At 35.6% G+C, this 16,638-nt stretch overlaps 1 protein-coding gene across 1 annotated transcript; it reads right to left on the bottom strand.

Moving 5' to 3' along the window:
• Positions 1–4,407: 4,407 nt before the first annotated feature.
• On the bottom strand, positions 4,408–8,034 carry LOC114280519 (histidine-containing phosphotransfer protein 4). Its single transcript, XM_028222899.2, has 6 exons — positions 7,853–8,034; positions 6,678–6,808; positions 6,367–6,435; positions 5,842–5,913; positions 4,738–4,810; positions 4,408–4,667 (listed from the first exon to the last, which is right to left on the bottom strand). The coding sequence occupies exons 1-6, from the start codon at positions 7,910–7,912 to the stop codon at positions 4,644–4,646; spliced, it is 429 nt and encodes a 142-aa protein (XP_028078700.1). The 5' UTR covers positions 7,913–8,034; the 3' UTR covers positions 4,408–4,643.
• Positions 8,035–16,638: the final 8,604 nt, after the last annotated feature.

Here is a 16,638-nt window from a genome sequence, read left to right as displayed (position 1 = left end):
AACAAGGCCATTGAGAAGCACAACTCGTAAGTGGCCTTTCATGTAAAAAATCAAGAACGCTATTTCTTTTGTTGATGTTCAAGAGAAACACCAATTACAAAGATAGTTTCTTTCACAAAGAATCTAGCATTTCATTTCCCTAATTTAGATGTCCCTCACTTGAATAACTCTAAATTGGACAAGATGTCTATCTTTCCTTGTAGGACACCCCTCCATCAACTTTCATTTTCTCAGAAAACCACTCCCCACAATGCATGCCTGAGTGGGTATATCACCAATTGCATGTCCAATGTAAAAGTGAAAGCACCTAAGCCCTAGTGGAAATTTCACTTGGGATACACATACACCTCCACCATTGGGGCCCAAGTGGAAATGCCATTGTGGTTCACTTCCAAGGCTAACAATGATGAAGGGCTCTTCAAAACTTTGTCAAACTTAGATGACCACTCTATGCTTTTTTTGCTAAGGGCAAATTCTATTCTCTGTAATTTTCTTTTTCTTTTTATTTCAATTTGGTTATTGTAGTTTTAATTGTAAAGTATTGCTCACTTATTATTTTTTGTTAAGAGCTGTAATGGAACACGGCCACTAGCTTAATTACGAGACTATTGATGTAAAATATTAAAGAAAATTGTGTCTCACCATCCTAATTATTTATCACTTTTGACAGGAAGGGCTAATATGCTATGTTGTTGCAGGGCCAATTCAAATAACAAGAATCACTCTCTTTGTAAAATTTGAGGCAAGGTTTTCTACTTATAACTTTTTTTTTAACTTTTTCTATGAAGTGAGAGCTTGTTCACTGGATACAATCTTTTTAAAAACCCTAAGTTACAGTCAGACTCAAATGGTTGACTTTATATGTGCCACCCAAAAAATGTGTACAATATACCACATTGGTTTTGGTCATTGGACTTGGAGGACTTGTAGTTCACTAGGATTGGTCCCATTTGCCAAGTAAACCCTGTAATATGCTAATGGAATTTTTCAATCAAGAGAATGTGCCTATTGACTGGGCGTCTTAGTTCTTGAATACAAATACAACAATGCTACGTACTCAGAAAAAAAGGAAAAAAATATCCAGTAAAGTTCCTAAAATTGAAATGCACAAATGACCCATTCTATACTTGAGTTTACATATACACAATAAATTTAATCCTTTGAAAAAAAATGAGTAAATAGCATTTATGATACAAATCTGTTTAGAAAACTCGTGCTTTTAATGCCTGAGTACGAGCTTACTTTCCATTCATAAAATTTTGACATTTCCACTGTGAGATAGATTTGTAAGGCTATATTGAGGTCAACCGCCACTTTAGTGTACGCATGTAGACCAGGAATGAATGGAGCTACTCATGAGCAGCTTGAACTCAAGTTTGTTGAGAAAGCTCCTTTTCATTGAAAAGAGAAAGAGCTTCAGTATCAATTCAACCTCACTTAAAAAACAAATTCTTGAACAATTCTGATAAAGTCAAATACAAAAACAAAAACAAAAAGAGAGAAGAAAATGAATTTATACTACTAACACGTTATTGAATCACCAAATCAACTGTAGTAAAACATTGTGGACTATGTAGTAGAGCTACATGAGACCAATGCACCATAACCAAAGAGATTTAAATCATTTAGTCAATACGACATGGAAAAGCAAATGAACACAATCCTTTGCATTTTTATTTATTATTGGAGTCGTGTTTTTCGGACAAAATGTCAACTTGAAACTGATTGAAGTGACAAACATTGATTAATTCATATATGTCACGCCAATAAGTTTCAAGTCAATTTTCACCCTATATATCATTTTTCATCTTATTTTGATAACTCTTGCATTAATTCTTCACTTTAGACTATTTTAATTTTTTTTTTTTCTCTATTTACAAATTTAATATCCAAACATAAGCATCCAGATTGCATCACCCATGACATGAGAGTATTGATGGGTGGGTGGGAAGCTTGCTTTTGTTCCATAGTGCATTGAGCTTTTTCTCATTTGTTTTAGAGGGAAATGCATGACTAGAAGTGTTCAATGAACATATGAGTACACATATCAAATCATCATTATGGTGTAATTCTAAGAGCACATTTTGTATTTATTGGGTAATCTTCCCAACAAATTATGTAGCAAAAAGTTTTATGCATGAGATAAGCTGATTTATCTTTTTGTTAAGTAGTTAAAAGATAAATAAAGATTTATTTAATATATACTATAAATTTTTAACAATTAAAAGAATACCAAATGAATGATATTCTAAAAATAACTAATAATTTTTTATCTTTGAGTGGAGGGCCTAACACTCCCACTTATAAATTTATCTTTAAGGGTCATTGAGTTGATAGAACATGTCCCACTTCACTTTTTAAGACCTCTTTTTTTCTGTCCTTTTTGCTTTCTTCTCTTTTTGCTTTTTTTTTTTCAATTCAGTTCTTGATTGCTGTGATCATGGCCATTTTCCCTACAAAACAGCCAACCATCTTTTCTCTCTCTCTCTCATAGGATCTTATATTCTGAATTTTCTCTGTTTTTCTGTTCCAATTCATTCCCAGTTGTAAGATCATATCTTGAGATTTTTACATGATCTTATGACTAGAAATGCATTAGGATAGAAAGACAAAAAAATTGAAAATATGAGATCTCTCTATTTCTCTAATCTCTCTCATAATTAGAATATCATGCATAATTATGATTAATAATGACTGTGATAAAGATATTTCTTGTTGATATCCTAAATAATGTGAACTGTACACACTAATTTCATGGCGCTAACTTCTAAGTTGAAAATATTTGTTATTATGATTAAGAATTCACAAGTGAATATACCATAGATTTTGTCCATTTTAGAATTAATAATGATGATGAGTGTGATTATTAAAGGCATAAGAAACATAGGTAAAGGACATCTAGTCATCACATATAATTCCTTGACTTTATATTAGAGTTTGTCAGAAAATTCTTGTGGAAAATAATTTTTTTGTGTCTTTTTGTTTTATTCTTTTCTAGCATGTCCATTGTTTACAAATGGCAACTTGCACTACTTGCACCTATTACCTATGATTCATTCATTAGAGTTGCCTTAAGGAAAAGTGGTCTGATTCAATAGGAAATTCTGTGTCTGGATCTCTTCGATTCAAAAACCCTACTTTATTGTGCAATCCAACCAAAATCATGTAGTACAGAAGAGGCTTAAGATAGGAGACATGAAAGAATTTGAACAAAGGATCTGACCTTGCTCTTGTCCTTGCCAAAAGGTACCATATATGTAGTTTGCCATGTCTCTTCTCTTTAGAGAAATTTTCAATTTCAACTGTTTTTGTTGTCATAATTTATTATTAGGCTTAAGCTTAGAAATACTTCATAAGCTGCATTGGTTATGATCTGGTTGGTACCTCAATAAATTGTCCTTAATTATGTCCTTGACTAAACAGATTTTAGTCTATGCTTGCTTTTGTATTGTCATTAATATTGACGAATGTGTAAAAAAAAATGTAATAAAAATGTAAAAATATTTAAAGATGTGTAAAAGTTGTATTGTGATTCTAACCTTTTCTTTTTCTTTCTTTTTTTGTCATTTTATATCTCTTAATACAGTCCAATGTACTGCCATTAGCGCGACCCATGTTTAAATGTTGGGCTGTGCAAATTTGACTCTTGAAAATCCAATCGGATTTTATCTTCTCAAATCATTTTGTCTTTTATCTCAAAACACTCATTATTATTAGATTATGTTTCGAGATTTTTGTACCTCAAAATTTCCACATGATCCAATGTTTATAAGTGTTATAAAACAAATCTATCCTCAAACTTTATGCACAAGGTTGGGCTCCTAAACTAACATTGAACAATTATTGAAAACTAGAATTATTGTACAGAATCCCAAATCGGGAGTATATACCATGTTGAAGTCTCCTGTCAAGAAAAATCTTTTCAGTTTGTGCTTGTAGTTAGGGAACAGGGTAGGTTGATAGCACCCAAAATGGATCTTTATCAAGTTAATGGTCAATGATTAAGCTAGTGTGTCAACCTTATCAAAACATTAGTGTCTAAATTTGAACCACAATTAGGATAATATGTTTAGAAGTGGGTTGCGATCATCTGTCCCAAAAAAATATGCATATCTTTTGTCCTGTCACTTGCAAGAATATGATTTTTTTTAAGTAAAAACTTATTAAAAATCAAATTATATGACGATACATGAGACAAGAAATACATATCTTATTTGAAACAACAGATCTCGTGTTGTTAAAAGTGAAGATTTAACGTGCCTAAACTAAGCTCATAGGGGCCAATCCAACCAACCAAATAAACATTTGACGACAACAAAAGACTTCTTGATTACAAAGTCAATCAAAAGAGTCATTAGTGGGAATGAAATACTTCAGAATGTGAAAAGTTAAAGTTGTTGTAAAAAGTATTTAATAGAAGGGCTAAAGTTGCATTACTTGCATTAATATTTATACAACCAAAACATATATAATATATATATATGGGCACCTACAGCATATGATAAGATCTACCAAGTCCTTTGTTGTTATTTAATAACCCCCAACTTCTGCATTTATGTAGTACAAATATATATATATTATATGATCACCAATCCTTGTCCTCAAGATCTTGTCTGCAATCTTTATTACATGGTACATGCTGATCAAGTATAGGCTTGTCTTGCCATCTGAAAAAAAATTGGAAACAATAAGCAAGAGGACTTAGCCATTACAAACATGCATGAGAGAGAGACAGACCTGAAAATAAGTTTCAAGCTTCCTCCTGAGGGTAGTGTGCTCTTGCTTCACTTGTTGGAATGTCCTCATGCATCTGCCAAATACAAGAAGAACAAAAATACAAGCTGTTATGTCTGCATGTAGAGGATATAAATAATAAGAAAAAAAACTCTCTTCATAACAACTTAAACTTCTAGATGAGTTGGTAATTAATCAGGGCCGGCCCTAGGCATAGGCCCACCAAGTTATGGCTTAGGGCCCCTCAAGATAGACCAAAAAAAAGGAGGCCCTTCTGTTATAGTTTAATATAATATATTAGATATGTTTTAAGTCCAAAAAAAATTAAAGAAGGCCCAAACTAACTTAAAATAAATTAAATTATTAAAAAATTAAAAGGCCCATTCAAAATTAAAAGGGCCCATGCTATCTCCCTATCTAATTCCTAACCCTAACTCTTAATTCAATTTTTTCAAAAATTTGTGAGAAGCTGCACAACAGAGCACTAATGAATTTTTGAAAATTCAGAGTAAATATGATTGATTTATTTGCTTCTAAAAATACAAGAAAAGCGAGAATCAAGTGATACTTATTCGTTGTTGTAATGTAATACTAAGCATTTTTTGTGATTTTGACACAAATTTTTTGTCCGTTGCCTTCAAAAAAAAATTTGTTGAATGAAAAAAAAATGTAAAGGGCCTTAAATGATTTAGTGATATTTATTAATTGATTATTGACTTTGGACCCCAAAAATCTCAGGGCCGGGCCTATAATTAATAATTCAATATAGTACCCTGATAATCAAAAAATACTTGCAATGTTTGGCCCGCCTATAGAGGAGAGTAGGGTCACATGCAAAGGGACGTATTGAGAATATAATTAATAAGTTGTCCCTCTCTCTAAGAGTTCAAGATTTGAAATATATTTATGTATAATGTTATTTGTTGAATCAAAATCAGCTATAAGAATAGTCGTTTTGCCAGACAAGAAAACTTTGTGATAAGGGTTTTTGCAAAAATTCAAAATTCCATTAATGAGATTAATGAAACAATTTTTCCATCAAATAAGTGCAACACTAGTTACTATATAACATAAATAATGAGAACAAACAGATATATAAATGATCACCCTTCAGCATTCCCAGCCCTGCAGTATTCCCTGAACTGTGTGCATTCACTCTTCACCTTTTTAGCTCCAATACTGCAGAGGAATTGCCTTATATATTATTCCAGTCCAATAATACAACAAAATAGAAGTAATGATGGTAATGGGTATAAACCCTTGTTGCTATTTTTGAAGGGTACATTTGTCATTTAAAAAGATACAATATTATTTTTTGTGAATTAATGAACACAATAAAAACCCGAATAGCAGCTTTAGTTTTTGGGGCAGTTGTCAAATGACAACTTTAAATTAGGATTCAAATCGTTATTAACTTCGCTTTGTTCTTCTTGCTCTTAAATGATCAAGAACATGATGAGACGAGTTATCTTTGTAAAGGATGTTAATTTGTGCGACAAATCTATTCGTATCTGTAATAGCATTAATTTGTGCCACAATTTTATTCATATCTGTGTATTATTCATATCTGTGTAGCATTGCGCTTCCTAGGCTTAAGAAGAAATTTCATGATTGTGTTTTTCTATACATTACCTTGAGCAGCTGCCCTTGTATTGGTGCATGTAATCATCCAGCCTATCAAAATCAGGAGGATTGTTCTCCCTGCATCGATCAATAAAAATTCTAGTTATAATAGTTGTTGTTTTTGTTAGTAATTTTAATCATTGTTACTGTTATTGTCCATTGTTGTTGTTCATATGAACATTACTACTACTAGTAGTACCACGGTTATTGTGAGAAAGTTTGTGATGAAAACAATAATAAATTTACATACACAAAGGAAATCAGTTATAGATAAGTGAGTGTTCTTTTCACTTTTGCGTTGTTGGTTTTTAGCTACTTACAGTCCTTGATCAATGTTGCGGATCAGTCTAGCAGAATCACTGTAAAACAATGTGACAATTTCCTCTACGAAATTTGGGTTAGCATCATCCTGCAAATCCTCTAGCTGAATAAATTGCTCATCGAGGTATCCCTACAATGCCACATAATTTTACATGTCTTTAGACACAGTAAAGAAAAAAAGAATTGAAGATGGTTACTGCACAAAATATAAAAACACTTGTTACCAACTTGACTTGTCTATTTTATGAATATATGTATATATTTTATGAATATATATAGCAAATGCATAAGATGTCAATTTTTTTTGAAAATGACTCATTAAATGAACTATCACCTCACAGCATGATACCACTTTAGTGGTTTTGCCATTTCGACAATGTCAAACTCATATTTTGACATGTTATAATTTTCAAAATGATCTATTTCGATAACTGTTTTCTGTTATTTTTCTCACATTGTGCGAACCGAAAAATGCGGTTTGCGGGTCCCATCATTGCATTGTGTTTTTTGGTTGTAAAATACTGACGAATATAGCAGGTTGTTGGATTCCCTTTTTTTCCTTTTTTTGATATTTTGGTGATGGGAACTTGTTTAGCAGACCATTTTGAGATGCAGTGAGTGGAATGTGGAACTAAAATAGTAGGACTTCGCTTTGGTTGCTTCTGAGTTCTGTCCATGCTTCAAAAATAAGAGTTCATATCTTTAGCTTTCTTTCCAAAAGATTCTGAACATTTTTGCTTTGTACATATATATGTTTTTCACAAATATTTGGTTGATGAAAATAACCAAAGATAACCTTAATTTTGAAGGAAAAAAAAAAAACTAAAAATTTAATGAACGACGACTCCAATTGGCTCACTTTGTCATATAGTACAAGGTCTTATGAATAAACTCTAGATATACATAATCACCCGCAAATTATGAGTGTCAGTTAAACCTGAGTATTTTTGCATTCTGTGAAACCTCTAGGAATTATTCTATAATTGAGCTCCCCTGTTCAACCCTTCTGCCACAGGGCTACCCATGCAGATTACAAAAAAAAACAAACACTTTGTGCACAGTTGCATGCAAATTCAATACAAATGAATTTTAGAGTCAAAGTTCAAATGGGAATTTCATTTGCAATTCCAATTTGGCCAACTTAATTATTCACATCAAAGAAGAGAGTACTAACCTGATCAAAGAGCGACTTCCTCATGTAGGCAACCTGTCGCTGCAACTGGTTTCTGTCCATGTTTGGGAAGTGGTAAAGTGTGAGAGAAACTAGAAAGAAAATGTTACTATGCAATCTCCTCTTTATAGGGCTGAAAGGGGCTCATATGCTACTCACTACTTATATCCCATATAGCCATGTTTTGCATGGTATATATAGGAGAGAGAGACCATCAAAAAATAAAATGAAAACCAAGGGTGTACGTGTCAAAAAAGATCTTGTGTCTATAGTTTTACATCGATCCAATTGTAAGATAATTTCCTAAACGTCCTTCTCAAAGCACTAAAAAGAAATGCTCTGGCTCTTTTGGAGGTAACTTTTGGATTGTGCCTTATTTTTTATTATTTTTTTTATTTTTGGATAAATAAGTCATAAATTAAAACAGAAAAATTACAAGAATATAAGGGGTAAGTCCCAGGCTCCTGCAGAACTGTACAAAACAAAAGACGAACATACAAAACAAAAGACGGACTGTGCCTTATTGTTCTATACTCTATTGTGTCAATTTTTCCCTTACTCTTTATTTAGCTTGGTAAAAATAAAATAAAATAAAACTTACTTTTTAGGTTAACAAGTGCAAGGGCTCTAATGGAATCTTACCTAGGAGGCAGATGAGGTTCATTTGGGAGCTTCTAAATATGCACGCTTTATTTCTGCAGAAGTTTCTGATTCTTACATTCATTAAGAATTAGTTGGATAAGTCGTAAATAAAACTAATAACACGTTTAGTTTTAAGAAGAGGGTTTAGATTATTAAAGCAAAAATAGTGAAATAATATAAATCTATGCACAAGACAAAAAGAAAAATTGTAGATTTTGAAATTATCACACCACAAGATTTTAGGCTCACACTTGTGTTGACATTCCCCTTTTTTTTTTTTTAAAAAAAAAAAATTATTATTAGGCCCAACAGTGAAGGGGTAGACAATGGGGCAACCTTATCCCACTCATCGACCTTTCAACCTTAAGCAATATGTGGATGGCCGGAATCTAGAGAAAGAATGAAAATCACATAATTATGAATCCAATTGAATATGTGAAGTAATCTCATTCACATGTTCGAGATAAATTCCATCTCAAATAATATCTTCCTTCATTTATCATGCATTTTATACTTTTTTTTTTTATTTTTATAGTTTCAAATAATCATTCTGCACATCATGGATCGCCAAAGAAAGTGGAGAACACTAGTGAAGCTTACAAAGGGTTGTCCATGCTACGACACTTGCTTTGCCAACTCATTCAAGGACTCAGGCTATAACATTCAAATGAGAAGTGCCAAGTGTTTAAACAATTGAGATACTTGAGAAGATTTTTTTTTGAAAATTTTCTAATTGGCCATAGGCAAGATGCGATTTTCAGATATTGGAGCCTTTAAGATAGGGATGGCAATAGATAACCTACCCAGTGGGTATTCATGGAGACCTAACCCAAATACATGGTTTTCTCCTCTTTTTCTTATCCATTGGGTAGGGTAAATGATATTCTTTAAATATCTACAGGAGATGGATTGGGGATGGGTACCCACTAATTTCCCCATTTTTTTTTTTTTTTTGTAAGATTCACAACCAAAACTAAATATACATTCAACCTTTTTTCTTTTTTTTATTTATTTATTTTTTCAAGTTCACAACCAATTTTTTTTTTTTTCCGATCCACAACCAAAGCTAAATATACCTCCAATCCTTTTTTTTTTTTTAATTTTTAAGGTTCACAACCATTTTTTTTTTTAATTTTTAAGATTCACAACCAAAGCTAAATATACATTCAATCTTTTTTCTTTTGTTTTTTTTTTAAGGTTCACAATCTTTTTTTTTTTTTTTTAAGATTCACAACCAAAGTTAAATATACATTCAATCTTATTTGATTTGATTTTTATTTTATTTGGCTTAACAATAAAATCAAATACACATTAATTAATATTGTCACATTATTCTTGTCAAATTTCATGCATATCTAGAATTTTTTAAATTTATTTAAAAAAATTAAGGACACTGTTTAGTGTAGGTTTTGGTTTGCTTTTTTATGTTATTTTATTTTGTTATGTATTGTAATTTTCAGAATGGTTTGCTTGTTCTGAAATTTCAATTAACGAGTATGAATCTATTTGTTTTATGTTATCACACAATTTATACAACATATATATATATATATATATGAATGTATTTGAAAATAAGAAAATTGTAGAGAATCAAAACAAGCATGAGTCGTGATTGGTTAGAAATGATGGGTACAAAGATTTATTTGCTAGAAAAACAAAAAGGGGATACAAAGTCTTATTAAATAATTTTTTTTTAATTAAAAGAATTTTTCTTAGTTATAAACAGATTTAACTGAAATCAGCTTGTTTTCCAATGTTATGCTTCATTTATTTAGATAGAAAATATTTTTTAATGAAAAATATTTTTTATAAAAAAAATTAAAAATATATTTTTTTATATTTGGTGGTGGTGGTGATGGAATGAATGTGAAAGTAGAGATTGTTACATAGTGGTGGAGTGATGGCGGCAGTGATGATGGTAGTGGCTGTGGTGATGGTAGTGTGACAGTGAAAGTGAGAATAGTGGTGATGGTATTGTGAAATTAGTAAAAATTTAATTGAAAAAACATTTTTTGTTTTTTAAAAGTAACAAACAATAAAATTCGTGGGGGACTAAAAGAAGAAAATGGAGGATGGATTGGGTGTGGTAATGCATTGATATCTTAAAATGAGTGGTTCGGATTTGTTAAAGGTATAATTAGATTTTGGATAAATTAAAATGAATGGTTCAAATTTGCTAAGAGAAAGATGGTTTAATGTCTAAAATGTCCGTAACTAAGAAATCAACAAACAATTCCTTGTTTATGCCCTGATGCAATTTAATATGAGTCTTATAACACTTTCTTCAAACAGGTTCTTTCACATTTTATTTCTTCAAACAGACTCTTATAACATTGTAATCAGGTTCTTATAACATGTAGGGGAGAGAGTGAGAGTGAGAGTGAGAGAGAGAGCGATGGTTGTAATTTTTTTTTAATCTTCCACGTTCTTCCACATTTTTTTTTTCAATTACTAAAACTTATTTGATTGTCTCAAAATTATATATTTGATTATTATAAAACAAACTTTTTAATTAATTAATGTGTATTTGATTTTGTTGTTGAACCAAATAAAATAAAATAATATTGAATGTATATTTAGCTTTTATTGTGAACCTTAAAAGAATAATAAATAAATAAATAAATAAGTTGTTAACATTAAATATATTAAAAAAGAAAGAAAAAAGATTGAAGGTATATTTAACTTTTGTTGTGAATCTTAAAAAAAAAAATTTGTTAACATTAAATATATTAAAAAAGAAAGAAAAAAGATTGAAGGTATATTTAGTTTTTGTTGTGAACCTTTAAAAAAAAAAAAAAAGTGATTGTTAACATTAAATATAAAAAATAAAAATGGGGATTAAAGTGGGTTGAGAAAAATCTATACCCATTAAAAAATGGGGAGGGTGGTATCCATGGGGAATGAAAAAAATTTAGGGATTTTTATTGATAAGTCCAATTTAGAAGTGTTTTAATCCAAGAAGTCCATGAAGGAATTTTTTAACCTATTTAGTCCCATGTATGTATAGTTTATTCCATAAAGTCCATTTTCTTGATTTACACTATTTTCTTGGATACTTATACCCTTATATTTAATTTTGATACCCTTATAAATATTTTTTGAACGATCAACAATTTAATGATGTGAACATTCATATTTTAAAATTCACATTGGTAGGAACGTAAAATTGGCCCGTGGGCGGCTCGAAACCCGGCCTCGAGCCGGGGCGGGCCCGGCCCGTTGACAATGTGAATATTCACATTGACATATTAACATTCACATTAATAGAAGTGTAAAATTGACCCCCGTCCTGTGGCGGTGTGAAACCCACCCGCGACCCATGGCCGGCCCGGGGCGGTCCCGGTCCGGCCCTTCAACAATGTGAATATTCACATTGACATGTTAACATTCACATTGACATGTTAACATTCACATTGATAAGAGCATAAAATTGGGCCGCGGCCCATGGGCGGCCAAAAGCCCGCCCGTGGCCCGGGACGGGCCCGGCCCGGCCCGTTGACAATGTGAATATTCACATTGATATGTTAACATTCACATTGATAGGAGTATAAAATTAGCCCGCGCCTCGTGGCTACCCAAAACCCGCCCACGGCCCGTGGGCGGGCCCGGCCCGGCCTGTTGACAATGTGAATGTTCACATTGACATGTTAACATTCACATTGATAAGAGTATAAAACTGGACAGCAGCCCAGGGCGGACCCGACCCGGCCCGTCCCGTTGACAATGTGAATATTCACATTGACATGTTAACATTCACATTAATAGGAGTGTAAAATTGGCCCCCGTCCCGTGACGGTGCGAAACTCGCCCGCGGCCCGGGGCGGGCCCGGTCCGGCCCATTGACAATGTGAATATTCACATTGACATGTTAACATTCACATTGACAAGAGTATAAAATTGGGCCGCGGCCCATGGGCGGCCAAAAGCACGCCCGCAGCCCGGGGCGGGCTCGGCACGGCCCGTTGACAATGTGAATATTCACATTGACATGTTAACATTCACATTGATAGGAGTGTAAAATTAGCCCGCACCTCATGGCTGCCCGAAACCCGCCCACGGGCCGTGGGCGGGCCCGGCCCTGCCTGTTGACAATGTGAATGTTCACATTGACATGTTAACATTCACATTGATAAGAGTATAAAACTGGATAGCAGTCCAGGGCGGGCCAACCCAGCCCGGCCTGTTGACAATGTGAATATTTACATTGACATGTTAACATTCACATTAATATGAGTGTAAAATTGGCCCCCGTCCCGTGGTGGCGCGAAACCCGGCCGGGGGCCCATGGGCGGCCCGGGGCGGGCCCGGTCCGGCCCGTTGACAATGTGAATATTCACATTGACATGTTAACATTCACATTGATAAGAGTATAAAATTGGCCCGCGGCCCATGGACGGCCAAAAGTCCGCCCGCCGCCCGGAGCGGGCCCGGCCCGGCCCGGCCTGTTGACAATGTAAATATTCACATTGACATGTTAACATTCACATTGATAAGAGTGTAAAATTGGCCCGCAGCCCGTGGACGGCCCGAAGCCCGACCGTAACTCGAGGCGGGCTTGGCCCGACTCGTGACAATGTGAATATTCATATTGACATGTTAACATGCACATTGATAGGAGTGTAAAATTAGTCCGCGCCCCGTGGCTGCCCGAAACCCGCCCACGGCCCGTGGGTGGCCCGGGGCGGGCCCGGCCCGGCCTATTGACAATGTGAATATTCACATTGACATGTTAACATTCACATTGATAAATGTGTACAATTGGCCCGTGACCCGTGTGCAGCCCGAAGCCTGACCTCAGGTCGGGGCGGGCCCGGCTCGTTGGCAATGTGAATATTCACATTGACATGTTAACATTCACATTGATAGGAGTGTAAAATTGGCCCGCAGCTCGTGGGCGACTCGAAGCCTGATCGCAGCCCGAGGCGGGCTTGGCCCGACCCATGACAATGTGAATATTCACATTGACATGTTAACATTAACATTGATAGGAGTGTAAAATTTGTCCGCTGCCCGAAGCTCGCCCGCGGCCCAGGGTAGGCCCGGACCCAAACCCGGGCCGCCAACGGGCTTTAGGCCGCCCGTGGGACGCGAGTCAATTTTGCACTCTTATCAATGTGAATGTTAACATGTCAATGTGAATATTCACATTGTCAACAGGCTAGGCCGGGCCTGTCTCGGGCCGCCCACGGGCCGTGGGCGTATTTCGGGCAGCCACGGGGCATGGGCTAATGTTACACTCTTATCAATGTGAATGTTAATATGTCAATGTGAATATTCACGTTGTCAACGGGCCGGGGTGGGCCCGGGCTTCGGGCTGCTCACGGGTCACGGGCCAATTTTACACTCTTATCAATGTTGATGTTAAAATGTCAATGTGAATATTCACATTGTCAACGAGCCGGGCCGGGCCCGCCCTGGGCAGAGGGCGGGTTTCGGGCCGCCCACGGGCCACGGGCCAATTTTACACTCCTATCAATGTGAATGTTAATATGTCAATGTGAATATTCACATTGTCAACGGGCCGGACCGGGCTCACCCCGCGCCGCCCACGGGCTTCGTGCCGCCCATGGGACGCGAGTCAATTTTACACTCTTATCAATGTGAATGTTAACATGTCAATGTGAATATTCACATTGTCAACAGGTCGGGCCGGGCCTACCCCGGGCCGCCCACGGGCCGTGGGCTAGTTTCGAGCAGCCACGGGGCGCGGGCTAATTTTATACTCTTATCAATGTGAACGTTAACATGTCAATGTGAATATTCACATTATCAACGGGTCGGGCCGGGCCCGCCTAGGGCAGCCTACGAGTCGCGGGCGGGTTTCGGGCCGGCCACAGGCCGCGGGCTAATTTTACGCTCCTATCAATGTGAATGTTAACATATCAATGTGAATATTCACATTGTCAACGGGCCGGGCCGGGCCAAGCCGGGCCCGCCCCGACCCGAGCCCGGGCTTCGGGCTGCCCACGGGTCATGGGCCAATTTTACACTCTTGTCAATGTTATTGTTAATGTTAATATGTCAATGTGAATATTCACATTGTGAACGGGCCAGTCCGGGCCCGCCCCGGGGGGTGGGCTGGTTTCGGGCCGCCCACGGGCCGCAGGCCAATTTTACACTCCTATCAATGTGAATGTTAACTTGTCAATGTGAATATTCATATTATCAACAGGCCGAGCCGGGCCTATTTTTTTGGCCTGTGGGCCGGCCCGGCCCGACTCGAATTTTTCCGGGCACCCACGAGGATCGACATGGGCCGGGCCTCTACACATTGACGATATGAACATTTACGTTGACGGTGTGAACATTTACATTAAGGGTATTTGGTAATTATGTCACCCATAGGACTTATTGAAATATAAGAAAATAATGTGAACTAAGTGGAACATAAGTAGATGAAAAGGGTATTTTGGTCTTCTTATCTCAAATTGGACCTAATGGAATAGTCAAAAAGAATATGGGTTGGATGGAATAAAGCTCTTAGAAAATGAATTTATCAAAAAAGCTTCCAAAAATTTATTATAGGGGAATGGGGAATTAATATCTACCCCATTGCCCCCATTGCCATTCCTACTTTAAGAAGACGAATTTTTTTTTAAAAAAAATAAATTAAAGGGCTAACCCGGTGCTTTGCCAACTCATACAGCGAGTAGTAGTTCAAATTTTTTTACGACCCCAAGACAAACATCAAAATAAAGCCTCAAGTCTTAAGCCTTTAAGTAATTAAGAAATTTGAGAAGAAATTTTTTCAAAAAAATTTCTATTGGGCCCAGGCAAGATGCGAATTTGCCTATAAGTTGAGCCGCCACTACAGCCACATGGTGATTAGTTTTCTTAGAAAACAGGGGAGATCTTGATATACCAGTTATGGTCCTGAAGAGCCGTGCAATCAGAGATCAAAGGTGGCTAGTGATTGAAAAAGGTGGCAAGGATCCCATTTCATCATTTTCGCATCTTCTGTCTATTTATTCTTCTACTCCAATTCTTTTTTTCAAAAGTCAATTATTTTATTTTTTTGCAAAAGTCAATTGCTTTAGTTAAGGCATTGAATCATCTCATAACCAGAGTATTACACACTAGTGAAAGCCTCCCTTGTGTACTATGGAGCTAAAAGTTTTGAAGTTTTGAGAATTGCTTATGCAAATTTATTCCACTTAGGTCAACCCTTTTTTGCAGTGAGACGGCACATGCCTGGCCAATGCCATTGGCTTAACGCACGTGACTACACCATGATCCCCCGTGCCATGACAAATCTGTGCTTACAATATCTCACTGCGAATAAAATTTTTAAGTGAAAGTGAAAGTGAAAGTGAAAGTGAAAGTGAAGTAGATTTCCAATCTTTCAAGTAATCAAAAGGAAAATGTTTTTGCAAACAGTTAATGATATTGGCCAATGTTGATTTAGCATTTCAAGTAATTAAAAGGTAAACAGAATATTTATGTTAAAAGTTTGATGATATTAGCCATTGTTGAATTTTATGTAATATATCAAAATAAAGCAAAAAAATTATTTGTTTCTTCTTTCTTTTTTTTTTTCTTTTTTTTGGAAATTTAGAAAGAAAAAAAAAATTAAGTTAAAGCTCTCTCCAATTTTTAATCACCTTTGTACCAAGTAGGCACCAAAAATAAAGAAAGAGTATAAACAGAGGGGAGAAGTAGATCCTCCACCATAGCATATTATCAATACCAAAAAACCCTCATGTTGCATACCCTCAAAAGTTATAATTCAATGTGAATGAAATTTGTAACTCAATGTATTTAAATTACAACACTGTAATGGTTGTAATTCAACCACTTCAATGTGGTCAACAATCACATTGTGATTGAATCATAACTTTTGAAGGTGCATGCCACATACTAACCTAATAGTAACTAGCATCTTGCATTTTCGTGAAAATTTAATTATTTTTAATGTTTTCTATTTAAATGCAGTTTTCCCAAAAATTTTAACAAATCAACAACCTGTCCAAGCATCAAGGGTATATCCTGTTCGAGTTTTGTCCAGGGGCATTAACCAATCCAACAACACAAATTAGCCACCTTTGCAGCAGATCAAAATGATTAAGCAATGACTGTCCATAACCCATCAATTGAGTAAAATAGCAAATGAACCCTATTAAAAGCATGCCAGTCTCTCTCATGGTCCA

This window comes from Camellia sinensis, chromosome 13 (genome assembly GCF_055761805.1).
Source record: "Camellia sinensis isolate YWXY chromosome 13, ASM5576180v1, whole genome shotgun sequence".
Lineage (NCBI taxonomy): Eukaryota > Viridiplantae > Streptophyta > Magnoliopsida > Ericales > Theaceae > Camellia > Camellia sinensis.
This window is presented reverse-complemented; position numbering and strand designations above follow the sequence as displayed.

Bases quoted from the DNA above. Each gene is read 5' to 3' on its own strand.
- LOC114280519 (XM_028222899.2), bottom strand. From the start codon at position 7,912: ATGGACAGAAACCAGTTGCAGCGACAGGTTGCCTACATGAGGAAGTCG. The intron at 6,809-7,852 runs GTTAGTACTCTC...GTGGCATTGTAG, and splicing joins GGAAGTCGCTCTTTGATCAG to GGATACCTCGATGAGCAATT. The intron at 6,436-6,677 runs GTAAGTAGCTAA...TGATCGATGCAG, and splicing joins CGCAACATTGATCAAGGACT to GGAGAACAATCCTCCTGATT.